Source organism: Alligator mississippiensis, chromosome 10 (assembly GCF_030867095.1).
Source record: "Alligator mississippiensis isolate rAllMis1 chromosome 10, rAllMis1, whole genome shotgun sequence".
Taxonomy (NCBI): domain Eukaryota; kingdom Metazoa; phylum Chordata; order Crocodylia; family Alligatoridae; genus Alligator; species Alligator mississippiensis.
The window spans coordinates 27,741,037-27,767,681 of NC_081833.1; the positions used below are offsets into that span (position 1 = coordinate 27,741,037).

The 26,645-nt window shown below is 51.6% G+C and overlaps 2 protein-coding genes across 10 annotated transcripts; one reads left to right on the forward strand and one right to left on the reverse strand.

Moving 5' to 3' along the window:
- Positions 1-4: 4 nt before the first annotated feature.
- On the forward strand, positions 5-18,022 carry CCDC157 (coiled-coil domain containing 157). 4 transcript variants are annotated; one of them, XM_014593556.3, is made up of 10 exons: positions 26-311; positions 2,862-3,033; positions 3,920-4,628; positions 5,263-5,340; positions 5,504-5,694; positions 9,461-9,637; positions 10,933-11,101; positions 12,906-13,045; positions 16,290-16,378; positions 16,477-18,022. In XM_014593556.3, the coding sequence occupies exons 1-10, from the start codon at positions 64-66 to the stop codon at positions 16,754-16,756; spliced, it is 2,253 nt and encodes a 750-aa protein (XP_014449042.1). In that variant the 5' UTR covers positions 26-63; the 3' UTR covers positions 16,757-18,022. The 4 variants fall into 4 exon arrangements, 3 of the variants coding, with proteins under 3 accessions (XP_019349244.1, XP_019349242.1, XP_014449042.1); XM_019493697.2 differs by lacking the exons at positions 10,933-11,101; positions 16,477-18,022 and having other exon boundaries at positions 12-311; positions 16,290-16,316; XR_009455194.1 differs by lacking the exons at positions 10,933-11,101; positions 12,906-13,045; positions 16,290-16,378; positions 16,477-18,022 and adding an exon at positions 5,906-5,994 and having other exon boundaries at positions 8-311; positions 9,461-9,539.
- On the reverse strand, positions 17,818-26,317 carry RNF215 (ring finger protein 215). Of its 6 annotated transcripts, none has more exons than XM_059713601.1 (10): positions 26,264-26,317; positions 23,850-23,996; positions 23,391-23,462; positions 23,206-23,291; positions 22,283-22,340; positions 21,394-21,498; positions 20,434-20,550; positions 20,177-20,347; positions 19,601-19,703; positions 17,818-19,046 (listed from the first exon to the last, which is right to left on the reverse strand). In XM_059713601.1, exons 1-10 carry the CDS (start codon positions 26,300-26,302, stop codon positions 19,024-19,026), a joined length of 921 nt encoding a protein of 306 aa, XP_059569584.1. In that variant the 5' UTR covers positions 26,303-26,317; the 3' UTR covers positions 17,818-19,023. The 6 variants fall into 6 exon arrangements, with proteins under 6 accessions (XP_059569584.1, XP_059569580.1, XP_059569581.1 ...); XM_059713597.1 differs by lacking the exon at positions 26,264-26,317 and adding an exon at positions 24,110-24,343 and having other exon boundaries at positions 22,283-22,337; XM_059713598.1 differs by lacking the exon at positions 26,264-26,317 and adding an exon at positions 24,110-24,343 and having other exon boundaries at positions 20,210-20,347.
- Between the last annotated feature and the right edge of the window lie 328 nt (positions 26,318-26,645).

Below are 26,645 nucleotides of genomic sequence, written 5' to 3' on the forward strand. Positions count from 1 at the left end.
TCTGCCCGGGGCGGGGCCGCGCGGTTGCCGGGGTAGCGGGTGACGCGGGCGACCCCAGGCCCGATGGCGGGGCCGGCGGGCGGGCACATGTGCGTGGAGAGCCTGCGGCGGGACGTGACGGACCTGCAGGGCGCCATCGCCGACGTGTGCGGCCGGGCTGGGCCCGCACGCTGCCGCTCCTGGAAGTTCCCCGACCGGCTGTCGTGCGAGCTGGACGTGGTGGCGCTGCTGCAGCGCTACGACTACGTGGAGGGCGACGCCGAGCTCACGCGCCGCTCCCACGTGGCGCTTCTGGAGCTGGTGATCGACAGGTGGGGGAGAGAGGACGGGGGCTCCCGCCCGGCTCCGCACAGCGGCCCGAGCCCCGGCGTCCCCGCCCGGCAGCCGCGGCTTTGTGGGGGGCACTGCGTGGGGGCCTAGTTAAGCTGCAGGCTCTCAGCTCCGGGCGCCCCGAAGCAGCGGGTGCAGGCACAAACCGGGCCTGGGCAGCGTTGCTGGGGAGAGGCTGCCGCTCCTCCGAGATGTTGCCTGTGTCCCGGTAACGCGGTTGCCAAGCGCCGTCAGTCCCGGCCGGTTCCCGCGCCAGGCCCAGCCTCGGCTACAACTTGTACCCAGAGTTTCTGCTCCAAGAGCAAAGCTGTGAAAAAAAGCATCGAGGCCATCCCCCAGCTTCTTCTTTAAGAAGTGCTAAAACCTCGGGGCTTTGAAGTGGGACTCTGCAAGGAGGCGCCTTTGCTTTTCCTGAGAGACCCTGCCCAGATGTGGCCAAGTGACCAAGTTTGGAAAGATTCTGGGCCTCGGACAGGCATGACACTTGTGGTGCTTGCTGTAAACGGCCTCTTTGGGCTGTAAGGCTATAAAGCCCTAAGAAGTGTCCTCTCTGTTCTGCGCTGGTGAGGCCACGTCTGGAATACTGTGTCCAGTTTTGGCCCCCCAGTACAGCAAGGATGCGGACAAGTTGGAGAGTCCAGCAGAGAGCAATGGAAATGGTTTTGGGGGTTGGGGCACATAATTTATGAGGAGAGGCTGAGGGAACTGGGCTTATTTAGTTGCTCCGTGTTCTGTCGTCTGCCACCACTGAGAACAGTCCAGCTCCATCCTCTTTCAAACCTCCCTTCAGGTAGTTGAAGGCTACTATTAAATCCCCTCTCAGTCTTCTCTGCTGCAGAGTAAATAAACCCAGTTCCCTTAGCCTGTTTTGCAGTTTTCCAGCTGTGTAAATGGCCTCTTAGGCACTTATGCAGTTTGCAATTCTCTTTTCTGCAGTGTGGGCATGCAAGTGTGTGCGACTAAGCTGAGCATGCTCAGTAGTCTAAAAATAAGCTGGCAGATTTATGACTGTATGCCTGTACCTGAGCACTAGCTTTAGAAAAAAATCAGGAGGAAGCAGGACCTTCCCATGGTTTAGTCCTAATAGTTGACTGGATAAGGGAAATTGTCTAGCAAGTGGTAACTGTATATAAGTGCTTAAAAGGTCACTGACATGCTGGAGAGCTGCCATTCAGGTACACAAAGTAAAGCAGAATCTCATCTTTATCCTCAGGTGACAGTAAAAACCCTGAAAAGTTCAGTCTTACTGAGCCGGCTCCAGTTTAACTCAGCTTCTTGTGCTGACCAGATTGTGGATTTGCCATTTCCACAGAGCAACCGAGCATGCACCTTCCTCTCGGAGTTACCAGATTACATGCCTCATTCAGTACCCAGGATAGACCTATCCTGTAGGAGAATCAGGGTTGTGTAGCAAAGAAGATTGCTGTCTGTAGGACTCCTGCCTCATGTGCTGTGTAGTGATTAGTGATGGAGGTAGGGAAAATCGTTTATGGAAAGGATCAGGTACTTCAGTAAGCAGTGCCTAGAAGAAAAGTAACCATTTGGTCTTTAGAACAGTGTTTGGATACTGTTCAGTAGATAAGGCTTGAGACCACACACTGAATTATGAGGAAAAAACAGAAAGCTTACTCCTTAGTGAAGCACCAGTCAGCCTGTGTGCTGAATGAGGCAAGCATCCTTTAATAAAAAATAATATGTAGTTGTGTAATTGAGGATGATATCATAATGCATAGATGCAAGTGAGTTCATTTAAGGCTACATGGGCATCCTTAATTCTGGCATTGCCTGACTTTGTTACCTTAGCATTCTTTTAACATTCACATGTATTTATTGCAAATTGAGAGCACAAATTTAACATGGTTATATGAATGGTTTGCATTTCTGTGACTTACATTTGTTCAAAGTAAGTTATAAACTTTAACTAATCATCCCTACCTTTTGTGGAATAGACATTGTTATCTTTGCTCTGCAAATTGGGAAGCCAACGCACACGTTAACTGACTTACCTAAAGTCTCATAGAGTTTGATAGAACCAAAATTAGAACACAAATCTTATTAATCCCACTGCTGTTTCTAAAAGCCTGGCCCTAACAGTTTGGCCTTCCCAGAGCCTGTAATAGTTTTAATGAGAGCTCATTTATGAGTCACCCCCACACAGCTGGGAGGCCTAGGTACAGGGCCAAACCAGGGACTACCTCCATGTATCCCATCTCAAAGAAAACATTGCTTTGATCCGGTGCCTTTGGAGAGGACCTCAACCCTGATGCATGTTGCTGCCTAGAGTGATTCAGAATTGAGAAGGAGCGTTGCACAACTGTTCCCCTCTACATGGTTTCCAGTCTCAAAAGGCCCAGGAAGAATGGGCATATGTTGCCCATTGATGCTATCTCTATCACTTGCTTTGATGCTTTGCATATGCAAATCTGAACATACCTCTCTAGATTTGCAAGGTTGTAGCAACCTGCATGGAAAGGCCCTTTCTCCGTGTTCATGTTTATACAGCTCTAAGCTGGATTTCTTTTCTGTCAAAGGCTGCTGTTGCTGCTTCAGAGCTTCACTGGCTATGCAGAAAATCTTATTGATGAACAAGCCGTGCCTCCTCTTCAGGCAGTGGGACCCTGCATGTCCGTTGGGCTGACTGTGAGGAAGTACTGGAACAGCATGCTGAAACTGGGAGCCTTCTATCAAGAGTCTGTGGGTGAGGTAGGGTCAACCCTTACATAGGATATTGCTATATTTAGCCAAACCACTGCTCTCTCAAATCTGATATGCTGTCTCTGACAATAGTCAAGCCCTGCTGTTACACAGATGGCTGAAAAAATGTCTGACCAGTAGACCAGCTTGAATAGGGTGGCATTCATGACTGAACCTTCATTGATCAATTAACACTGAAGCACAAGATGAGCTTTACCCTCATCCAATCTTCAGAATTAGCTAAAATGGTATTAATGTATGAAAATTAGCCTGTCCTTTTTTTTTTAAACCAAATACTATATTTAACTTTTGGCTCCCTGCATCAGGGAATTCTACAGGCTATCTACACAATGCATAATAAGTACGACATTTTGTTTGTTTAAAATTTACCTTCCATTACTTTCTTCAGGTGACCCTTTTCCCATGTTATGAGGCAATGTTAACAGGAGGCCCTAATTGCTGTCCCTTTTGTAACCTAACATTCTACCTCAGTCACGCGCCCTGGAAGGCTTCTTTTTTTTCAGGAGAAATAGTCCTAGTATTTCCCAGCTCACTTCAGATGGGACTCCTCACCAGGTCTCTTAGTAACTCTGTAGTTCCTCTTTGGGTTCTTTCAATCCCTGTGATGCTTTACTGAGGTGGGGCCACTAAGACTGATTGATACTTTCCCAATGATGATGCATCAGTGCTCAGTATGAGCATTAGGGTTGTATTTCCTGCCCTTTCGTTAATAGTAGGGGAAAGGAAACTGGTATCTTGGGGGAATCATAAGTTTGCACTTTGCTTGGTTCCATTTTTTAAAGCTGGGTATCATGTTCTTGGCTTCCCAGTCCAGTGTTGGACCTAGCATTATTTACATATGACAGCATATGTCTTCATCTTTTCTCTCTGCTAGAATAAATCTAACAGAAAAGATGTCTCTGCACTGAAATCTACACTGCAGGATTTGAAAGCTGAGAACGAACGTTTGAGAAGCTGTTCACCTGTAATTTCTGAACTGGGCACATCTTTCGATTGTACACAGGCAACTACTTCATGCCTCTCACAAAACTTCAGTGTACCAGACTATGGTATCAAAGACTTGTCACGGCCAAGATCTGCATATAGCATCACCAGGAATAACCATAGTGTCCATTCTCAGACAATTGAATCATCCTTGGTACCCTGTGATTCTTGTGCCAGTGCCCAGGCCAGCCTCCAGGAGGTCAGCAAAGCCATCGTGAGCATCTGTTGTAACCAGAATATCCCTTCATCCCTGTGCAAATTCCAAAAGATGATTGAGGAGACCATGTTTAACAAGACACTTGCTGCTACAGACATGAGGTACTGGGCATCAGAACAAATGAAGGACCTCTCCCGGATCAATAAACATCTTGGGATGCTGATGCAACTGATAAATCCTTTGAAGACACAACTGGAAGAATCTGAGAAACAGAAGGATGAGCTGAGAAAGCAGGTTGAAGACCTTGCCAAAGTTCTTCAGCAGGAGAAGGAGATCCAGGAACAGCAGAGGCAAGCAGCCAAGCAGTGCTTGGAAAAGAAGAACAAAGAGAACCATGAGATTATGGCCAAACTTGAGAAGGACAAGGAGAATGCAAAGATAGGTGTGGCACCATTCCCAGATTATCCTTCTTTACATCAGGAGGCAATTGCAGTAGAACAATCGAGGTTCCTGCTGAAATCCTACTTTTAGTGATGTTAGTGGGAGTTTTTTCTCTGATGTTGGAGGGACCAGATTTTATCCTTTATGAACAGACAATTGTCTCTCCTTTTTCTGTATATTTCATGATTGAGAGCCCAGGCATTGCAGATTGGGTCTCATCTAATGCACTTCTCTGCTTTTGAAAGGATGACTACTTCAGACTCTGCCTAGTGAGCACTGCAGAGTTTTGCTTTGCTTTGACAGGACAATGAAAGGATGGTGATCTGCTGTGGTAGTGTAAGAGTGATGTAGCTGTGATGGCTCAGAAATTATGCAAGAGGCGAGGATTTTTTACCGTGCTATCTTTTATTGGGCCAACTATATAGTTGGTTCAGTAAAAGACAGCGCCATAAGAAATCCTTGCCTCTCTCAGATCTACTGTGATATTTTCCCTGTCCGCTCCCTTTGAATTTTAGATTTACTTGATAAATGCCTTGGTATTGTTTGATTGGTTGTTTATGGCCTTCTTGTCTTGTGCAGCTAACTACTCTAGGGGATTTGGAAGACACTTAAGCAGTTGGTTCTTGTTGATTTAGGTGCTGCCTTGCTGGAGGAACAGATTTCTGCCTTGAAAGAGGAGTTGGCATCACAGCAAGCTACTGTGAAAGAGCTGGGTAAGTTTCCCAGTCCTATCAGAAAAGCTTCCTCTCCCTCCCATCCCTTGTCCCTCAGTACATAGAACATGGAGGTGGAAGAAGCCCCTTTCTAACAGCCATCTTGCACATCATCCCTTCTTTTCTTCCTCAATATTGGGCAAAAGATGTTCTGTGTTCCCAGAGCTGATCAAAACGTCCCTGCTAGAGGAGATGAGGACTAAAATGGTAGACAAGAGCCAGATGCTGAAGCTGCAAGAACAAGTGCAGCTGCTTACCAGCCAGCTGGAAAGCACAAGCCAGGAGCTCAGCGAGGTCACCATCCAGCTGGACAAGGAGAAGGCCAAAGTGAAAAGCATGCTCAGGCATGAGGAGGTACAGCCATGGCAAGACCAGGACCTGTTGCTCTCTACTGTACCTTAAGTAACCCCCATCTATTTTCCACCAGTCTATCCCATGCTGACATAATTCATGCTCCTCTGTCCATGCCTTTTACATTACATCTCCCCTTCCTTCCTTCCCTCTGCTGCTGCACCTTGGGCAGGACAGTGCTAAGTAGCATGAGAGCCCCCAATCTCTGTTTCAGTCTAGATCAGTGGAGCTCAATCTATGACCTGCAGGATGGATCCAGCCTCCAAAGTGACCATATCTGGCCTGCAGCATAGGGGATCAGCAGTAAGTGGCTCAGCTTGGCCTGGCCCAGCCTCTTCCCCTGCCTTGTGCTGTTCCATGGATCCCCTTTGCAGCCCTCCCTATTCTCTCCCTTTCTCCTCTCTTATGGCACACACTACTTACGCTCTCTTTCTCCCTCCCCACTCTTCTAGGCAGGCACATTTTACTGGAGGTAAGCTCTTTTTCCTTTTTCTCTCTGACATTGGCAACCACCTTCCACAACTCCCTGCTCCCCCTCTACTTTGCCCCCTCCCCTATTGGAGGAGAATGATGACCCGCAGTGCAGCTGGGTTACAAGCACATAGCCCACCAGTCTAAAAAGTTGAGCATCACTGGTTAGCTGCATACATGACTGGGTAGTCTCTGGGCTGAAGCCAAGATCTCCAGCCCACTGTTCCTGCCCCCTCATGGATTTTGCTTGTACCCAGTTGATTTTTTTTTTTTTAAAGAGGCAAGGACCATTGTGAATAGATAGGACCTGTACTAGGTCTGTGAAAATAGGGAAGTATTTGATTTGGATTCAGCCAATTCGGAGGACAGTGATTTGATTCAGCAATTTGGATCACTGTCCTGAATTGATTTGGCCGTATCAGCTTTGGAAGATCTGGCACCGATTCAGAGAAATTCGGTGATTCGGATCGGCCGGGGAGAGGCAGGCAAAGCTGGGTGGCTACAGGTTCTTGTGGTTCCTCCGGCTGTGCCTGCCTCTGCCCAGGTGGGGGGGAGCTGTGGGAGAAGCCCCCATGGCTGCTGTACCTGGCCCCAGCCTAGTTTTGGCACTTAAAAAAAAACAACAAAAAAACCCCCCACACTTATTGGCTGTACCAGGGGCTCTGGGGCCTCCTGGCAGAGCCTCCCCACGCTGCCCCTGCTCCCCAATCTCCCCCCTGGCCCCGCCCAGCTCCAGCAGTCCAGGAATAAAAAAACAAACAAACAAACCTGCACTCACCGGCAGCAGCAGCAACTGTGGGGGCTCTGGGGCCATGTGGCAGAGCCCCACCACACAGTGATCTTCCCCTGACCCCAGCTCTGCCCAATACCAACATCCTGGCATTTAAAAAAAAAAGCAAAAAAAGCCCCACAGTGACTGGCTCTGGCAGTAGGGATTGGGGGCTCAGGGCAGTGGGGGGCAGCAGGAATCACCCTCCCCACCTGGCAGCTGTGCGGCAGCTGCCCCATGGCACGGTGCAGTGTGGCTTGGCAGGGCACTGTGCACTGTCTGGGAGCTGAGGCCACGGGCTGAGCGGTGCCAGGCTCCAGCTGACACGTGGACCACCCCAGCTCCCAGACAGCGCGCAGTGCCCTGCCGAGCTATGGGGCAGCTGCTGCGTGGGTGCCAAGGGGGGTGGGGTGATCTCCACTGCCCTGCGCTGCATGGGAGGGGGCTCTGCCATGAGCCCTCAGAGGCCCCAGTTGCAGATGCCAGAGCCAGTTAAGTGCCTGGAGGTGGGGCTAAGCAGAGCAGCCATGGGGGCTTCTCCTGCAGCTCCTCCAACTGTGCCTGCCTCTGCCCCAGTGGGGGGAACCGCGGGGGTTCTGCCCTGCTGCTGCTTGCTCAACCGGTGTGGCGGTGGCACGATGCAGGCGTGGCTTGCTTTGGCTGGCAGCAGGGCATAGCCCCTGCTCCCAGCGCTGCAGTGTCTGCATCAGCACTGGGAGTGGGGGCTCTGCCCTGCTGCCACTTGCCAGCTGGGGCAGGGAGGCATAGGATGCAGGCGCAGCAGCACTGGGAGAGGGGGCTCTGCTCTGCTGCTACTTGCCCCCTCCTACCTGGAGTGAGCCGCACCTGCATCCCACCCCCCCGCCCCGCCCTGGCTGGGCAAGCAGTAGGGCTGTGCAAAGCTTTGGGTGCTGTTTCAATTCGGAGGAGATTCGGCCTGCTTTGGTAGCCGAATCTCCAAATCCAAATCAAATCAGGGGACCAATAAAAAAAGGTCTGAATTGATTCAAAGCTCTCTGAATCTTCGGAAAAGATTTGGAGAGCTTCGATGATTCAGGCAGTCCCCGCCAGCTGCAGCATGGAGCTAGACTTCAAGCTGGTAAGTAGAGGGTGGAGGAGGGGGGCGGGGACCATGGGGGGGACCCATGTCAGGCCCTATCCCCTGCCCGCCTGCAGCGCCCTCCCCCCCCCCCCCCCAACCATGGCTGCCTTACCCACCCCAGCTCCTGGTGTTTTAAAAAAAAGCCCCCACTCACTTGGTGCTGCTGTGGGGGGGAGATCCCCACACACCATGGGGGGCTTTATCATGAGCCCCCTGACCCTCTCCCAACCCCACCTACCACTGCCCCGCTCACCCCAGCTCCAACCCTTTAAGAAAGGAAAAAAAAACAACAAAAAATCCCAGACCCACCAACTTCTGCAGCAGCCTTGGGGTCTGGGGGGACTTGTGGAAGAGCCCCCCATGTGATGCAGGGGGCAGCAGGGATTGCCCCCTGCTGGGCAGAAACCATTGAGTCCAGAGGTTTTGGGGGGTTTTTTTCCCTTAAAGGGCTGGAGCTGGGGTGGGCGGGGACAGCGGAGTGGGGAGATCAGGGATCTCATGCAGAGCCCCCCACACAGTGGGGGAGCAGCGGAGATCGCCCCCTGCCAGGCAGCACCTGGTGAGTTGGAGCTTTTTTTCTTTAAAGTGCGGGAAGCTGGGGCAGGCGGGGCAGCCATTGCCGGGGCTGGGAGAGCGGGCGGAGGATGGGCCTGAGCGATTCGGAGATTCGGCAGCAGCTGAACCGCCAAATCAGATTCGGTACAGTGATTCAAATCACCGAATTGAATCACTGTCCCCCAAATTGCTCGAATCCAAAATGAACACTAGCCACTTTGCACAGGCCCAGCAAACAGCAGCAGGACAGAGCCCTGCTCCCAGCACTGCCGCACTCCATCCCACCCTCCTCCCTGAGTAACATGCCTCCCGCCATGGGTGGGCTGCTTGTCCTAGCCCCAATCCCTCCGTCCCCCACACTCCTTCCCTTCTCCCTCCCCCAACCCCAACAGACTTACCAGCTGGAGGCAGCTGTCTGTAGTCTATTGACAAATCTCCAAATCAGCCGAAGCTTTTCTGAATCTATTTGGATGCTTCAAATCGATTTGGAACTTTTACTTGGTCTCCCAATTTGATTTGGAGATTCAGTCCCCGAATCAGGCTGAATCTCCTCTGAATCAAATCAGCTACCGAAGCTTCATACAGCCCTAAACTGTACACCCGAGCAGTAACCCTCATGTTACCTGTCTGTTCTCTCTACTGCCTGCATGGGGCCTGCCTTCTTAAAGCAGCCTGTCTAATGTTTTGTTGCAAATTATATTTCATGGGGTTTCTTCTGTGCTCCTTCACATGCATGCCACTGCAGAGGTCTTCTCTGCTTTCTGATACTGGATGTCCTTATCCTGTCTTCTGTTACAACTTGTGGTTTAAAGATGGCTAAGAGCTAAATGCAGTGCCACCACCCTAATCTGCCTGCTTTTCTTTTTATGAAGTCACTGCAGGCCAAGCAAGGAGTCTTGCTGCAGCAGCTGGACAGCGTGGATCAGGAGTGTGAGGAGCTACGGACCACCCTAAGTGACATTGAGGAGGACAAAGCCAAGCTGGTAGAGCAGCTGAAGGAGATGCAGGACAAGAAGAAGCAGGTTCAACACAAGCTGGAAGCCCAGCAGGTAAGTGTTAGCATCTGATGAGCAACTACGCATTCCTTCAGAAGTAGGGACTTACTCTGAGAGCAGCAGGACAAAAACTAGAATTGGATTGCAGGGCTTTGGCAGGCAGGCTTCAGGAATTCAGTGCCCTTCCATATTACCATGACTGGGATGCCCAGGGGGATCTCTCCTCTAATTGAAGGGGTGAACAGGTGAGAGTGGAGAGAGTATTGCTTGAGGGACTGCAGCATGGGCAAATCCAGTGGGGGCATGCATACGGCAGTCATCTCAGGGCAGCTGTTGGCTGCAGTCTGTCCAGTCAGGTCCCAAATAGGACAGTACACAATGTCCTGAGTTAGAAATAGAATGCAAGAGTCTCAGGCACCAAATCAAACACAAGTTCCAAGCTAGGCTGGCTTGTCCGCTTGGGGACTCGGCACCCAGAAATCTCTGGCTCCAGCCAGCCCTTTCTTTTAGGACTCAGAATAAGCGATCTGCTGGTGCTTTCCTTTTATCTTCACTGTCCAAGCCTCACAGCTCTCGCAGGTGAAGTTGAATGGGACTGACTGAACCTGAAGTAGTACACCTTACATATTTCCTGGACTGCATGGGATATGTAAACTTCATCAGTAGATCTATCTATACTCATCAAGGATGGGGCCAAGCACACCCATTGCATGCTCTAAACCCAGAAATAAACCAGTGAAGCTGCTTCAGTCTTATCCATATGTGCCCACTCTCAAGTCCTTGATCTGCAGGGCTCCTGAGAGCAGCTGTTGGCCAAGAGCTTATTGCAGCCTCATTGGCTGACGTTTGGAACATGGGCATGGGTGGATAAGGCATGCTCCATCCTGTCTCTGCCAGGACCTACCACTACAGTGGAGTAGATGGGCCCGACAAGCCTACACATTGGATCATGTTGGCTCAAACCAAGTGGGATTTCTCTGTGATGAACAACTCTGGGCCAGCTCCTGGGGATCCTGGTTCATTTTACTCAGTTTTTGCTCAGGCAATCTCCCACTGACTTCAGTGAGACTTTGTCCAGGTAAGTTAAGTGTAGGGCCTTAGAGTAGCCTGGAATACACAAGACCTTCAATCTCATGGGCTGGAACTGAGTTGTCAAACTGTTTTGACTGAAATGCACCTAAAACTCAGGAGTTCATCACATTGGTGCATGATCTTCACACTGAATAAGATTGGATCCACCCCAAGTGCTGTATCAGAATCAGGCTTTGAACTCTTCCTCTCCTCAGTACTCCGCAGCTTTGTCTCCAAGGTGGTGAGGCTCCTCTTTGCCTTTCTCCTGTCCTGTGCAGGAGCTAACGGAGATCCTGGAGCAGGAAAAGCAGACTCTAGAGCAGTCCACATCTGAGCTGCACAAGAACGTCTCTGAACTGGAGGAACTGATCCAGGAGCTGAAGGAGAGGCAGAGGCTGCTGGTGTCTTTCCCAGACCTCCACATCCCGGTTGAGACACAGTTTGAGAGTAAGAGGGGGGGCAGGAGAGGACAGAGGGCAGCAGACAGTAAGACCCCTGTGTGAGGAATAGCATGCTTCAAAACAGGGAGTGCCAGATTCCAGCTGTACCTTTGGTGCCAGGAAGTGTAGGCCTCCTCCAGCTCACCCATCTGGGAGTATGCGATTCTAGCTAGCTTATAATGTTAACTTTAAAGAACTTAGACATGCATTTGAAAATGGAAAACTTTGTCACTGAAAATCAGTAAGTGGCAGCCTGGATGGGTCAGCTGCAAGACATGGGGACACAGTGCTACTTGAGGTGCCTTTACAGAATGTAGCTCTATGTATTTGACACATCCCCTTTGGCCAGCATTTGGAAAATGCCAGTGTCCATCTGTTCCTGGCAGTGTTGAGCTGCATACATCCATAAAACAGATGCATAGAGAGCTCTGGTTACACAAGGTCTCTACAAACCAGGACAGCAAGCTCCTAATACTTCAGGACATACATGGCAAGTCCATCTCAAAGGCCACTAGCCATTCCTGAGTATTATGGACTTGAGGTTCACAGGGCACTGCCCATCATGGTGCCTGTGTCCTTTAGTAAGAAAGAGCCTGGCTTGGCCTCAAAAAACAGTAGAGCTCTCCAATCTCCACCCCCTACTGACAGGTTAAAGTAGCTGAGGAGTAAGGTCAGAAATGACTTTATGCTTGTGGAGAACAGACGTAGTTGAGGCATGGCTCTGCTCTGCCATGCCTCCTTAGAATTCTAGAAAAATAGGGTTGTAGCGGTCAAGGATCCTTCAAGGAAGGATCATCTCTGTCTAAACTATCTTGGAAAATATTTGTCTAATTCATGCTTATACTTGCAGTGATAAATTCCACAGCCACTCTAGGTAAGGACCCCTTCCAGCATCTCTAGGTAGGTCTGAGAACTATTTTACCCATGAGAAGCCTGCAGGTACTCCTTGCTCTGCTAGCCTCTGGGAGCACCTATATACGAGCAGCGAGGCTGCTCTGACACACTGTAATTACAGTGCATCAGAGAAGACTCTATTTAATCAAGTCTGCTGGAGTGCAGTAATTAACACGCTCCAGCAGACTCCAGCATCTCGTGTATCAGCATCCCCATGCTTAAAAATAGTGCTGGGGGTGTTTTAACTAAATTTGTTTGACGAGGTTTAGTTAAAGTGCCCCCGCTGCCATTTTTAAGCATGGGGACACTGGCTCATGGGATGCTTTGGGCACTTTAATTGGAGCAGTTCTCAGAGCTGCTTCAATTAAAGTGTTGTGTCGTCCCCTCCCCCCCCACACACACTCTCCTAGAGCACATGTATAAACGCTCTGAGAGATGTGAAATCTTCACCCTCCTTGTGCCAGCCTAGCTCCGTCCTCCAACACCTCATTGTATTCACCTTCCCTATAGTGTACCTTTCATCTTTAACTGTGGCAGTTATCCCCTTGGGATGTTTAACGGAAAACTCAGGGAGGATAAGACAGGTCCTTCTCATTATCAGAAGTTACTTGCATTTGCTGCAGGGTTGTTAGTGGTAAAAATCAAACATCTTAGATGAAGGGGAATTTCCATGTGGAGTTGTATAGACACACTCCCAAGCCAGTCCTCACTTCATTGTGGAAGGGTAATCCTTGAACCTACCATGGTGTTTCTAAGTACAGCTGTTCATCTGCCACCCCCCATACAGACAGAGCCTGCTCTTTGTCAACCTAAAATAGTGATGGTAAAGCCACAGCCTTTGTATAGGAGAAACTGAAGCTCATCCTTCCAAAGGCAAGGGCATGGGGCCTGACCCCAGGCTATATCTTTCTCTGCAGGCACTGGGAATGTTGCAGAAGACATGGAAAAGCAACTGCAGGCAAATAACATCCGGATCAACATCCTGGAGCAAGAGAACTCTCGGCTCAGGACCGCACTTGTCAAGATGAGAGAAGCAGCCAAGCAAGGAGCCTTAAGGGTAAGTGTCTCCACAACCACAGGTAGAGAGAACACTCACTCCCCACAGTTAAAAGGTCACCTGAATAAATAGGAAGTAATACAAATAGAGTTCAGGTCAGGTCAGGGCAATGGTGGGATGGACTTGGAGGATTCACCACTCATCCTATTGCTTCCATGGCCTTTAGGATTTAGAGACCTATCCCATGATCTGTGTGGGCTTAAGGGATGGAGGTACAAGAACTGTCTTATGATCCCCATTGTTGAACTTTAGGTTTAAATCATCCTATGACAATACGAGTTGCTAGGGCTAATGAATTGGAGACCCATTCCATAGTTCTTATTGCTGTTGGCAGACTGGAGACCCATCCTTTAATCCCTGCTGAATCTGAGGTACTGAAACCCCATTGCCTTTTGACACTAAGTTCAAGTCTCCTCAAAATTCATACTTCAGGACCAACTCCATTGTTCCTGTATTCTCTGGAGCTGAAGGGTCACCTCCATACTCACTGAGGCTTACCTGAATTCTCCCTTTAGGCAGGGCTGTCCAGTAGTTCTAGGTCATAGCCCATCCACAAGAGTCTGGATTCTAAATGAAAATATAGCTGACAAATTAATCATTAAAAACATGCCAAAAAATTATGCCTTGGACAAGTCAAATGACTTCCTTACTCTGAAGCTGGCATGCTTTGAGAACTAGACTGAGACTTCCTGAATGAACAGAGCACAGAAAACTCTAAAGTCACCTCACCAGGATAGACTAAGCAAGAAGCATAAGCAGAGCTTCTCTGTGAACATAGTCCTGCTCCAGAGAGGGGTTATGCAGGATGGGCTTTGGGATCCTTCCCCAGGACCAAAGCAATTAAATTAACTCGTGTGATGGTCAATGATTGGTCTTTCAGGACTCCTGCAGAAGTCAAACAGTTAAGTGGAGGCTGCCAGCACTACAGCTCTGCTTGCCAACTCAGGCTGTCAGGTTTGGTTCTAGGCATGCCCACTTCACTGAGCCACCTTTCCTTCAGGTCAGAGTGGCTGCAGACACAATGGAATTAGGAATCACAATAGACTTATTCACTGTTCAGAAGGCAAAAACCTAAGGGCAGCCCTTGGGTTTCAATAAACAGAGAATTGTAAGCTGCCAGTAAGATATCCTTCCTCTCCCCAAAGGAGGATCATAATTAGAGTGCATGTGAACAGCAGAGGGGAAGTGGTGAAACACATATTTTGCTCCAGCTGGGAACTGGATGTGTCAGTGCAGTACAGAGCCATAGCCCAGGCCTTATTCACTCAAAACAGTGTCATAGATTTCATAGACATTAGGGCTGGAAGAGGCCTCGGAAGATCGAGTCCAGCTCCCTGCCCCAGGGGCAGGAAGTCATCTAGGGTCAAAGGATCCCAGCAAGATAGATGTCCAAATGTTCCTTAAAAGAGTCCAAAGTAGGTGCTTGCACCACCTCTGGAGGCAGTCTATTTCAGGGCTTCGGGGCTCGGACAGTAAATAAGTTTTTCCTCATGTCCAGCCTCAAATGGTTTTGGAGGAGTTTGTGACCATTTGACCATGTCACTTCTAGGCTTTTTTCCAATTATTTGGGGTTTTATTCCCTATTATTCTGGAGAGGGAGGGATCTCCAAGCTCACCTTCTAGCCAGATACGCAGGGCAGTTGTCATCAAGTATGTGTGTGTACTACATCCTGTTCCAGTTCAGTCAGAAAGGAAAAGACTTCCCTAACACTATGAAATCTTATAGCACCTTATCCAAAACCCACTAGAAGCAGTTGGAATCATCCAGGTCTTCAAGGGATAGTTCCTAAGGGGGCTCTGTCTGAGCTTTCATTGTGATTCATTGTTCATGATCACAGGGAACCAAAATCAACCCTAAAACCAGACAGCACCATGGTCCTGCTCTTTAGCCCTCCTGCCATGCCCATCCTGGACTCTTGTGAGTAGGGACTGATGTCTCCTCAAGCCAAGGCAGTATTCCTGGGGAACCGCTCTGCAACATCCCCACCTGCCTCTCTTTGTTGTTCCCTCAGTTGTTGGTTCACTAAGGGAGAACCTTGCTATTTGGGATAAGGAATATAGTGGCCAGGGCTCTATAGGGGCTTCTTCCTCTACTTTTAGCTGCCCTTCCCCTCACAATGTCTCTGGTCCATTGCTGGGCCTTTGAGACCCCAGCCTTCCCTTAGGTCAGTTGTTGATCACAGAGCCTCCGACAGTGGATCTCAGTCTGTCAGAGGCAGATCAGGAGCACCACGATCAGGAGCAGCAGGGCACACATGGCTGGGATAAGCCACATCCCCTGCCACCAAGGCCGGGCTAGGTGAGTGGGGTCGGAGCCCAGTAGGCAGGGCTCTTTACTAACAAAAAGTGATCTTCTCCGTAAAAAGGTTGGAGACCGCTGCCTTAGGCTCACTTGTCCCTAGCCAGGTTCCTCCTAGCCCAGGCCTTTCCTTTGGCATCCTTCTGCTGGGTTTCCTCTAACTCCAAGGTTTTTTCCAGGCCAACTCAATCCTAGCTGGTCTTCTCCCACCATTAGCGCTTCCTCAGGCCTGCTCAGTCTCCTGTCCCTTTGCATTCCTAGTCAAGCCACATTTAGCAGAAGCTGCGCTCCATTTCACTGCTGGAGCCCATCTGCCCTTTCTCTGCCATCTCCTTTTATCTCTCTGCCAAGGCAGGTCCTTCCAGCCAGAATTGTTCCTCATAAAAGGCTTTCGCCTTTTTTTGCGATGAGGGATAAAGTGAGTTCCATTACAATTCTCCAGCCCAGTTTGCCAGTGCCCCTCAGTGACATCCTAGTGCTGTACACTTGGCCATCTCCTTGCAAGGGACTCATTCATTTCACTTAAATTGTAAGCTCTTTGGAGTAGGAAGCTCTTTGGAATAGGGACTGTCTTCTGCAATTATACCATACCTAGTGTTAGGGGATCTAGGTCAAGGACTGGGCCTCTGGATCCCATAATCCATCTGCCATGTAACCCATCCTACATTTTAGCTAAAATCTGAGCTGGCTCCTGAGGAAGGCCAGCTTGTTGCAGTACTGCTTAAACAGCTCTGTAGATAGGGGAAATAGCACTCTATACCCACTAACACTGAAGGACTTTGGGGCCTGATGCTTTATTTTAGGTCAGTCTTTTTGCAAGACCCGCCCAAGATATGGTAACTCTGTGGGTCAATCCTAGCTCCTGGATGTGGAAGAAATTCCCAGCATTGGGCAGTGACCACAGCTATGAGCTCAGGCAGGTTCTAATCCCATGGTTCTCTCTAGCTTATTCCACAGACCCAGCTGTGGATTCATTCATCTGCCCAGACCAGCAGCAAAGATGGTGTGACAGACCACCACAAAGATTACACAGGGTGAGTAAAGCAAAGCAAGGAGCTGGGAACTTGGTTTCAAAAGAGACCTTCCATACTACAGATCTGCTGTCATATCGCTGCTTCTGCTGCTTCTACAGAAATCCTACTGGTGCACACAGACCTCCAAGCAGCCAAGCTGGCAATGACAGCCTGGTGTCCCGCCGACCTCCAAGCAGTCAAACAAGCAAGGCACGCCAGAGACCAAGCAGCCAGCAGACAAAACCATCCTCCCTAGAGACCACATGCAAGGAACTATCCTGCCTCTCTCTGCTACCTGAGAACTTTCTCCTCAGTACCAATGTCAAGCCCAAAGGGCAAGACAGTGTAGCTGGAGTCCAGGTCCTTCCATCATGCAGTACTAGAAACCACCAGAAATAGGCCAGCAGAATAACTCTGTCAGGAGGTGGTATTCAACCAGTGCCACTAATGCTGTCATGTTTACCACCCAGGATCCCCATAAGTAGCAAGCTAGTGTTGAAGGCAGTCAGCCAGCCAGATCTTTTAGGACAGGTGATTCGTGGGGGAGGGACAAATGGAAGTGGGATATACATTGAGGATACTGTTCTGATTCAGCATTAGAACGAGCAAGGTTGATGCTCCTATCACCAGGGCTTCCTTTATCTGTTAGAAGGAGAGACCAGAGTTCAACGTACTGTAGACAAGGTCCTGAACAAATAGAATTCTTTTAGAAAGCTCTGTGCCTTTTCCGTACACAGACGTTAAAATGCTTACAGCAGTGAAAAAGGCTCTATTCCCATAGCCCCAGTTGTATGGAGGGTACAAGAAGGGCCTTTCCTTCTTTGGAGCTAGAGAAAGCATCAGCACATTGCACAGCAGGAGGTGGAGAGCCGTTTTAGGGTGGGGAAAAGCATGGTCAGGCTTAGTGAGGTACAGCAGGACATCCAGGTGGTCTGGGCTGTTATTCACAGAAGAAATGAAGGGTTTCATGCCAGGGTTTGATCAGTAGGAGGGATATGGAAAAAAGTAATCCAAGTACATGCCTGGAAAGTAGGAACTCTCACAGCAGCTTGGCCACAAACATCCTTTGGCAAATCACAGGGGTGTTGTGTCTGCGTGACCTGGAGAGCAAAGCAACCCTTCCCCAGTGAGTAAAGATCAGCCTCTGGGATACCCTGTGCACCAAGAAGTCTGTTCTTAGACCCTGAACTTTCCACCAGGGAAGTTACCCAGGGGCACGTTAAGCTAATAGCAAGAGTCAGAGCAAGGTTTAGTACATCCTAAACTTCTATTTGGTTTCTCTCTTTTGGGCAAAAGCATCTCCAGGTGGCTTCTGGAGATAGCTTGGGCTGCTAGCAGAGAAAAGGGCTCACCAGCCAGATGAAAGGTGCACTGAACTCAAGCAGGAATGGTGGCAGGAGCTGTGTCAGCACATCAGACACTAGCTTGTTCCATAAAATGAACCAGAGTAACGCAGCAGATTTCTCCTTGCTCTGTATTTAATATTACAGGTGGCTTTACAGACACATGGGGGAATCAAGCCAGCAGCCCCTGGCTGCTGAACCAGGCCAGGAGCCATCCAGGGCTCAGCAAATACCTGGATGCTTGTTTATTGTTCATTCTTTGCAGTTAACTCACGCCACTCTCTATAATAAGTTAGTATAAATAAAAGCAAGCATTCATGAATCTGTAAATCCCCACAGCTGACAGACTGCTCCCCCAGCTGGCCACTTTGAACAAGGGCAGCAAGAAGGAAAGCATATTGAAACCAAGGGCAGTATGACAGTAGCACCAGCTTCCCCCTCGCCTCTCCCTGTCAGCAGAGATTTCTCATTCACTGTACTGCCAGGGACAAAAGGAACAGGGGCCAGTGCTGGCTCTGGTTATGCCCAGGCCATCCTGCCAAGTTGGATCGGGGTAGTACAGGAGCACTCAAGCTGAGCCAGGCCCTTGGGTTGGGGCAGTTTGACAACAGGGTTCTGTAGCAGCAGCCATGGGAATATAGAAAATAGAGATTCATAAAAAGAATGGCAGGCCCTCCCAAGCAATAAGGGTGGAAGTGGCCTGTGACCAAGGGCTCAGCCAGCTAAAGGGCCAGGCCTCTCCCACCACACCTGGGTTTCCCATTAACCCCTTAAGACTTTGCCTAAGCAGCTCCCAAACATCATTCTTAGTCCACCAAGGGTTCTCAGATACCCATTTAGCTTATTTTTCTTGTGCCCACTACGCCTGGGGTCTCTTTAAACTTCTACTAACACAGACATTTCAGGGTGCACCCTGGTAAGCTCCTCCATCCCACCCTCTACTGAGCTCATCCCTGTGCAGGGATAGGGCTGCCCACATTCACTCTAGGGGGCTCTGAATCCATTTGCATCCCCTTCAATGCCTCTTCCCCTAAGGTTCCAGATATCTACTGTGTGCAGCCTGGCCATAGACACAGTGGACTGGACTGTGCCAAGCACAGCATAGAGCAATGGACACTGCTGACACTTCCCCAAACCCACATCATCTCCATACCTCTTTTCCCCCCCACCCTCCTATCCCCTCAACACGCTATGTTGGTCCAGCTACTTTCCCCAGTTCTAGTCCCCTCAGCCAGCCCATGAAAAGCAGGTTACAAGATCAACTAACTGCCCCCCCATTCCTGGAGTGTAAGTGGATCAGTCCCAGAGTGTCTCACTGGCCAGCTAGCTCTCTCCGCAGCAACTTCCTGGAAGGGAAATTGAGAAAGGAGTGGTCACTTGAGGAACTTTAACCTCTTAATTGCAAGGTAGCTCAGAGAAAGGGTTGGAAAGCCATTACAGGATCCTGGACCCAACCATGTCTGGGAAACAAATGTCAAAGAGGCAATGTCTGCCTGGTGGTGGTTAATACCTCTCTGATAGAGGCTTCTAGATACCTGCCCCTTCTTCCTGAGCCTTTTATCTGCCCCCCCCCCCCCGCAATCATCTTCTGGACACCCTACTTCAAGTGTACTCAGACCTCTGGGAGTGGCAGAAGCTGGGAGACCTGACCTCATATTTAGGCATGAAAGGCTTCATTATCCCATTGAGGAGACTCATTCATTGGATCTGCCACACCTCTGCATGTCACTAGGGCAGGAAGAAGCACAGGAATCCAGAGCAAGGGAAGGGTGATTCCAGCTGTGGCTGTACTGGGAACATACTGGACAGCCACTGCATGGGCCTCAGCCACTGCTTTCCAGCTGCCCCTCACAGTACCATGCTGTACTAGGTCATGTCCCAAGCCCTGCTGTCTTCTTACCCAAGATGTTATGCTTGCACAAAGGGCATGTCTGCTGCAGGAGAAGCCATGGATCCACACAGTCCCGGTGAAACTCATGCGAACACGGCAGCACCCGTAGACACTATGGGCAGCAGGGAGACAGAAACAACAGACCAGTATGAGGCTCAGCAGGCTGAACCAGAGCAAGCAATCTAGCATCCCATTTCAGATGCACACTGGCAGCAAGCCCAGTGTACTGCCTCCCCACTGCACCAGAAAAGACTGATAGTCCAGCCAGTCTATTATCCCACCCCAGGCCCTGACCATTGCTACCTGCTCAGAAGGCAGGCAAAATATCCCAAATGTCCTTGCCTTACAGTGACAAGACCATCAAACAAGTACTTGAATGTTGGCAATCTAAGGGCAGAGACCATGGACTACTTCAAGCAGGCAGACCTAAGAGGCTATCGAGCAGAGGAAGAATGTAGTTGTGACTTGTGCCCGGTTTTCACTATGGGCTGGGGGCAATCACACTGACAGGAGTGTGGTTTTGTTGTCACCAGCTAACAGGCTTCTAGCAACCTGGCCCTACCAGAAATTTGGGAAGGCACTAACCGTCAGGAACTCCTTGTCTCTGCCCAGCTCTACCTGATTCTTGTGGAACTGGTCCAAGCAGACGGCACAACTGTCAATCTCACAGCCCCGACTCCGGAGGTGTTTGCCAGGGTGGTAGCGCCGGGTTTTCAGTGCTGACAGCCTCTGCAGAATGAGCTGCTTGAGGTCCAGCTGCAAAGGAACAGCACAGTCAATTTACAGCTGCCCTTCCCTGCCAGCTTCCTAAGGAGTGGGGAAAAGCAGAGGGAGGTGCCCACCTCAGTGTCCTGGTCTGACTGGTCTTGCCGGGACTGGCGCTGAGCCTGCACAATCACCCCAGTACACAGGATGAGGGCAATGAGCAGGATGGTGTTCCACAGTTGTTGAAGGTATTTCTACAGACACAGCACATGGGTGGCAGTAAGGCCGCAGCACTTGGGCAAAGCATCTCACAGCCTACTCTGTCAGACAGATGTGACAGGATCCCTTGTGGTGCTTAGCTATGCTACTCCTTAAATCATCCCTAGAAGGTACCATTGAGCAACAACAGGCATTCTCCCCATTGTACTTTCTGTGACTGTGGGGTGGAGTCCTGTCTGGGTCCTTTTGTTTGGTCCTGTCTGCATGACTGAACAAAAAACTAAGCATTGGGCTGGTCCAGGAAGCAGGTTATGTAGAGTCCTTAATACTGTTGAAGATAGGAGATACCATGGTGATGGTTTTGGCCCAGGTGGTTTTACTGACCTGACAGGGAAGGTCCACTGTTTGGCCTTGAATGACTCAATGTATTTGAGGGTAGAGACCTGTCCACTGCATTGCAGGCAGGCCCCGTGACAGTCTATGAAACTCCCACTGGGAGGCTGTCTCGCTACACAATTTATGGTGATGGGGGATTGTTCTTAGGCTTTCCCTTTAGTTTGCTCTTTTGGCCTTTGACTAGGGTAAAGCAAGACTAGGGGGCATCTGAACTCCAAGGCCTCTGAGTTTGCAGGTTGGATACTTGTCATGGATTAGGGAGCATTTGAAGCCCCAGGCTGAAGAGTTTGGGAGGTAGAATACTTGCCAGTGGTAGCACCACACAGACTTGAACAATTGAGTTCTGCTCAGTCAACAGAATTCACAGCCGATTTAGCCTGAGACACAAAGTGTCAAAAAAAAAAAAAAGAGCACCCTAGCTCACATGTCCAGCTCCTCACAAGATCTGCATATCAGTACCCTGCCACCCAGCTATGACAGACCTGAACCCGTGAGCTGTTCTCTCCCATGCAGATGACTCCTTGCCACTCCCCATACAGCCCGCCTCGGGACAGGCCACAGGTTGACCACAATGTGAGAGTCACTCCCTGCAGAGGAGACAAGTGCGATGCCATCCATGAGCCAGCAACAGGGCTGGGTAAGACACACCTGCACAAGTGACAGTGATGCACAGCATTGGGGCAAGAGGAGGTTTCAGGGCATGACAATACCTAGAAAGGGGCAATGCAATTTGGCCTGCATGCACAAGGACACTGCACCACAGACCAAAGAGAGGGTACATCTTCTCTAAATGGCTCTGGCATTATCTCCCCTGGCACCTATCACATCTGCAGGCCCACAGTAGAGCAGCAAAAGAAGCTGAGTTAAGATAGAGGCTGCCAAATCCATCTATAGAGTGGCTAACTGATAGTTTGTAGTTAGTCATGGCAAAGAAAGCAGGGTAACGGAACTAAACTGAGAAAGGTGGAAAAAGGCCTAGCGTGTAAGGGCACTGAACTGAGACTCGGATACAGTTCCCAGTTTCCTGTGGGACTTAGGCAAATCACTTAAACTGCGCTGTGCCTCAGCTTCCCCATCTGTGTTAGGTGTCTAAAGAAACAGCAGCTCCTTAGCAATGAGACTGATTCAGCTGTGGAGTCATCTCCCAAGGGCTGTGATTAAAACCCTACAGGTTGGGATGTTAGACAAGGACTCTACAAGTTACACATTCCACGCATAAGTTCTGCACTCAGAGCACCAACAGATCTACCTGCTGCTGCTATGAGGTTCATGAAGCTGGTAAGGGACAAGATGCCGTAACAACAAGTGAGTCTGACCTTGCACCCAATGCCCAGGCTGGGGTGTAGTCTGTTCCTTGCTGAGATTACGTACCAGGTTCTCCAGCAGCGCTGTCTGGTATGTGATCTTTGCTGTTGCCCGGAGCCCCCTGCTAGCAAAAGTCAAGAATAGCATTAGTTTCCCCATCTGTAACATTAAGACAATGCTTGATACCCCCTTAATGGAGGTGCCCAGAGGCTTCCCTCGTGTTTGGAAAACACCAAGTATCGCACCCTTGGGTGACAGCCCCAAAGAAGCAGACAAAAGGGCCAATTATTGGGGTGAGTGGGTGCCCATGTTGCTCCACTCAGATCCAGCACCACTCAAGCAGAGGGCTTCACAGTGGGACATGTTTACAAAACTAGCCATTCACAGTCAGTCTTCTGGAAGAAAATAGAGACGTTTTTAACAGCTCTACTCAAGTAGCTCAGTATCATGACTGATCTGGCACTGGATCCTCCCAACCCCAGTGTTCTGGGGCCTTATTATTAATCATGATGCAGGAAAGACTGAGGAATTTAATGAATACTCCTTTTGTGTGTTAGAAAAAGGAGAGGACAATGTGCCTGTTTTACATGAAGGTGACAAAGTACTTTCCAGTCTATTAGTAATGGAGAAGGATGTAAACAGGGAAACAAAAGGAAACTCCAGGAGACTGCAATGACTTCAAGAAGGGTGGATTCTCCAGCTCTTGGAGTAATCAAGGCTGGATGCCTTTTTGGAGTTGCTTTAGACAGACAATCTTGGGCTCAAGAGAGGAAGAAGTAACATTATACAGGGAGTCATCCAAGATTACCAAAGGAATACCCAGGCTTTCAGCTACGAATAAAACCAGACCTTTGCCACTTCCAGACAGCATCTCCACAGATAGGCAAAGGATTGTAGGGCCAAGAGCAGGGTGCGTGCACACACTTCCAGGCCTGCAAGATGTTTGCACTCTCTGGCTGTCACTCCCCTTTCAGTAAGTACCTGCTTACCGTAACAAAGCCCCAAGGAGCTTGGTGACATTGTCTGAGGACTGGATCACGATCACAGGCTTAGCGAGGACCAGGGACACATCCAGCTGCACGAGAAGCAGAGCAGACACATTAGCACGGCAGTGGAACCAGCTTCTTTCGAGCCTCCACAGCAAGATGAAGAGAAGCTGGTGAAAAGCGTCTACCTCTCGGATGGCATTCTGATTCAGCGCCAGAATGAGCAGGGCCGATGCTCCTAGCACCAGGGCTCGCTTCATCTGTTGGGGGAAGAGACCAGAGAGTTCAGCCTGCTACACACAACACACATACGGGGACCAAAGACGATGACAGGACAGGCCAGCAGCCCGGCAAGCTTCTGAACAGTTCCTCTTCCCGCACAGGAAGATTTGTCTCCAGTCCCCCTCGCTCTCGGGATCATGGAGCCAACATGTGCCTGGCTGAAGAGGTCCTGGACCCCGGGGCCCTTCTGGCCTTCCCTAAACCGGCCCCAGGCAGAACAGCAGCTTCTCTTCCGCCTCCCCCGGAGCCGCCTCAGGAGGGGGATGCGCCCCAACGCCCTTGGGAGCGCGGGGCTGCCGGCGCCAGACGAAGGGCCGTCCCGACCCGGGACAGCCCGGCCCCGCTCCCCGCCCGGGCGCGCCCACCTTGCTGACCACGGCGGCGGTGAAGGACTCCTCCGAGCTGCTCCGCGGTGCCTCCGCCTGCTCCTCTCCCAGCGGCACCACCCCGATCCAGCTGGCCTCCTCCGCCTCCTCCTCCTGCTTCTCCGGCTCGGCCTCCGCCGCCCCCACCTGGGCACGGGCACCGGCACAGCGGGCGTCACCGGCAGTCCGGGCCCTGCCGCACTGCGGCTCCGCGCCGCCCGAGACCCCCCGGCCCCGGCCCCGGCCCCCGCCCCGCTCACCAGGCGCAGGCGGCCGCGCACCACCTCCCGGCGGGGAGGCTGCCCGAGGCCGAAGCCGGGGCCGAGCACGGCGCCCTGCAGCGTGTAGTGGGGTCGCGGCGCGCCGCCCCCCGGCCCCGGCGGCAGCAGCACCTCCACGCGCGCGGCGGCCCGTCCCGGCAGCGCCCGGCCCGGCGGCACCAACGGCGCCAGCAGCAGCGGCAGCAGCACCGCGGCCATGGCCCGCCCCGCCCCGCCCCGCCAGCTGGGGCCGGCAGCGGAGCGCGCCGCGGACAGCCCGGCTCGGCTGGGCTCGGCCGCCCCCTGCGGGCCCGGAGGACGCGAGCCGGACTGACTGCCCGGCCCGGCCCCCCGGCGCGGGGCGGCATCAGCCTGGGGGAGGCGGGTCTGCGCTCCCGAGAGCCTAAGTCCCCTCGCGGCCGGCCTTGCAGCCCCAGCCCAGCGAGAGCCGGCCTGTCCCCGCCCGCCCCGCCCCGCCCCGCCGGTGACAGGAGCCGGATGCATCCTGCCGTCGGTCTGGGACGCAGAGTGCACCCCCCCCGCGTGTGCAGGGACCCCGGGGAGTCCGCCCAGGGGGAGACACCCCCGCCCTGGACAGGGGGGGGCAGCAGAAACCTGGGGGCATCCGAGCGCGGAGCCTGCGCGTGGGCTGCCCGCCAGAAGATGTTGGAACCTGGCAGGGTCCCACTCCGCCGCGCCGCGCTGCGCCACTCTGAGGGGACACCGCACGAGGGTGCATCACAAACCATTCAGAAGAAGCAAATATGTCTCTTTTCCCAGTCCCCAGCCAGAAGTGCCACATAGGCCACAAAACTTTTGAAAGTGTGGTTGCCCAGCAGTCACAACACCTCATGCTCACCTCTAGCAGCACCCTTGCGGTGTGACTGCCTCCCAGCAAGTCTGGGTGCGTGAGGGGCAGCACTAATTCGAATAAAACTCATCAGCAGAAGGGCAATCAACCAGACACTTTCTCAAACACAAGTGCTTTTTGGATCTCTCCTACATGTTGGCCCCTTCTGTAATTACCCATCCTACATCACTGCAGACTCAGATCTGCCACCCAGGCATGATAGTCATGGTGTGTCTGGCAACCATGCATTTTGGCCTATACAGAGATCCAGGTCTGATTGGTATCAGAACTGTGTCAAGAGGATATCAGCTGTATCAAGGCATTATCTTTGGGCCCCTAGGCTTTGGGGGAAGTGGGCCAAGAGAAATGTGCTACTGAGAACAGCCTGCTAAGCCAGGGTCCCAGGGAGGAGGGCTGCAGTGGGACCCCCAGACACAGAGCCACGGGGATCTGTCTGTCTCGGTCCATGGGGCAGAGGTAGGATGACAGAGTCAGGCTCCCCAGGCCAATCTGCCCCGAGAAGACATCCCTTCTTCTCCAAACCCTATTCCATGCCTAGTGTGCCTGCTGCATGTGATGCTGAAGAGCAAGCTATCCCATTCACGTGTCAGGCAGCTCTGAGACGTCAGGCTGGCTGATCAAGGGATTTGTGGAGGATTGAGATGAATTAGCCCCAAGGCTGACCTGCCTCCTCCTGGGGCAAGGGAGGAGGAGCCAGGAACAGCATGAACTGTAATTGTGGCAGGGGGCAAGGTGGAGTGACTTGCTCTTGGTAGAGGCAGATTAATGAATGGCGCGGGGCCTCCTGAAACAGGGCCAGCCAATTTGGAAGCTGCCACCACTGCTGTTTTTCTGCAGGAGCAGTTTAGTCAGGTCAGGCAGTGCCTGTTAGGCCTGTGCGAAGCGGCTAGTATTCACTTTGGAGTCAGTCAATTCGGGGGACAGTGATTTGATTCAGTGATTCAAATCACCGTCCCGATTCGATTCGGCTGAATCTGATTCAGAGATTTGGCAGCAGCCAAATCTCCGAATCAGCCAGGCCAGGCCCATTACCCGCCTTTCTCCCAGCCCAGCAATGACTGCCCTGCCTGCCCCAGCTTCCCGCACTTGGGGAAAAAAAAGCCCCCACTCAGCGGGTGCTGCCAGGCAGGGGGTGATCCCCGCTGCCCCACACTGCATGGAGAGCTCTGCATGAGCCCCCAAGCTCCTCCCCCACTCCCCCAAGCCCCCCCATGGGTGCCTCGCGCGGACCAGCTCCAGCCCTTTAAGAAAAAAAAACAAACCTAAAGAAACACCAAACTCACCGCTCCTGCCGGCGGGGGGCAATCCTTGCTGTCCCCCATTGCCCTGCGCCACGTGAGGGCTCTGCACGAGCCCCCTTAAGTCCCAAGGCTGCACCAGGAGCGGAGAGTCCTGGGGCTTTTTTTGGCTTTTTTTTTCTTAAAGGGCCGGTGGAGCAGGGGGTGTCGGGGGGGGCTCAGGGCAAATCCCCCCCATGCAGCATGGGGCAGAAGGGATCGCCCCCCCCCCCCCCACCCAGCAGCACCTGGTGAGCACCAGGGCTTTTTTTTTAAGTACCAGGAGCTGGGGTAGGCAGGGGCAGCCATGGAGCACTGGGGGAGCAGGCAGGGGTCCCCCCATATTACCCTCCCTCAGGCCCCCCGCCCCTAGTATTTACCAGCTTGG

What these genes read in the sequence shown, in the direction of transcription:
- RNF215 (XM_019493700.2), bottom strand. Translation starts at nt 24,328, where the DNA reads ATGGCCGCGGTGCTGCTGCCGCTGCTGCTGGCGCCGTTGGTGCCGCCG. An exon ending in ATCAGAATGCCATCCGAGAG is followed by an intron (nt 23,292 to 23,390) that starts GTAGACGCTTTT and finishes CTTCTCGTGCAG; the next exon opens with CTGGATGTGTCCCTGGTCCT. An exon ending in AGAACAGCTCACGGGTTCAG is followed by an intron (nt 20,551 to 21,393) that starts GTCTGTCATAGC and finishes CTGTGTCTGTAG; the next exon opens with AAATACCTTCAACAACTGTG.
- CCDC157 (XM_014593556.3), top strand. Translation starts at nt 64, where the DNA reads ATGGCGGGGCCGGCGGGCGGGCACATGTGCGTGGAGAGCCTGCGGCGG. An exon ending in GGTTGAGACACAGTTTGAGA is followed by an intron (nt 11,102 to 12,905) that starts GTAAGAGGGGGG and finishes CTTTCTCTGCAG; the next exon opens with GCACTGGGAATGTTGCAGAA. An exon ending in CACCACAAAGATTACACAGG is followed by an intron (nt 16,379 to 16,476) that starts GTGAGTAAAGCA and finishes CTGCTTCTACAG; the next exon opens with AAATCCTACTGGTGCACACA.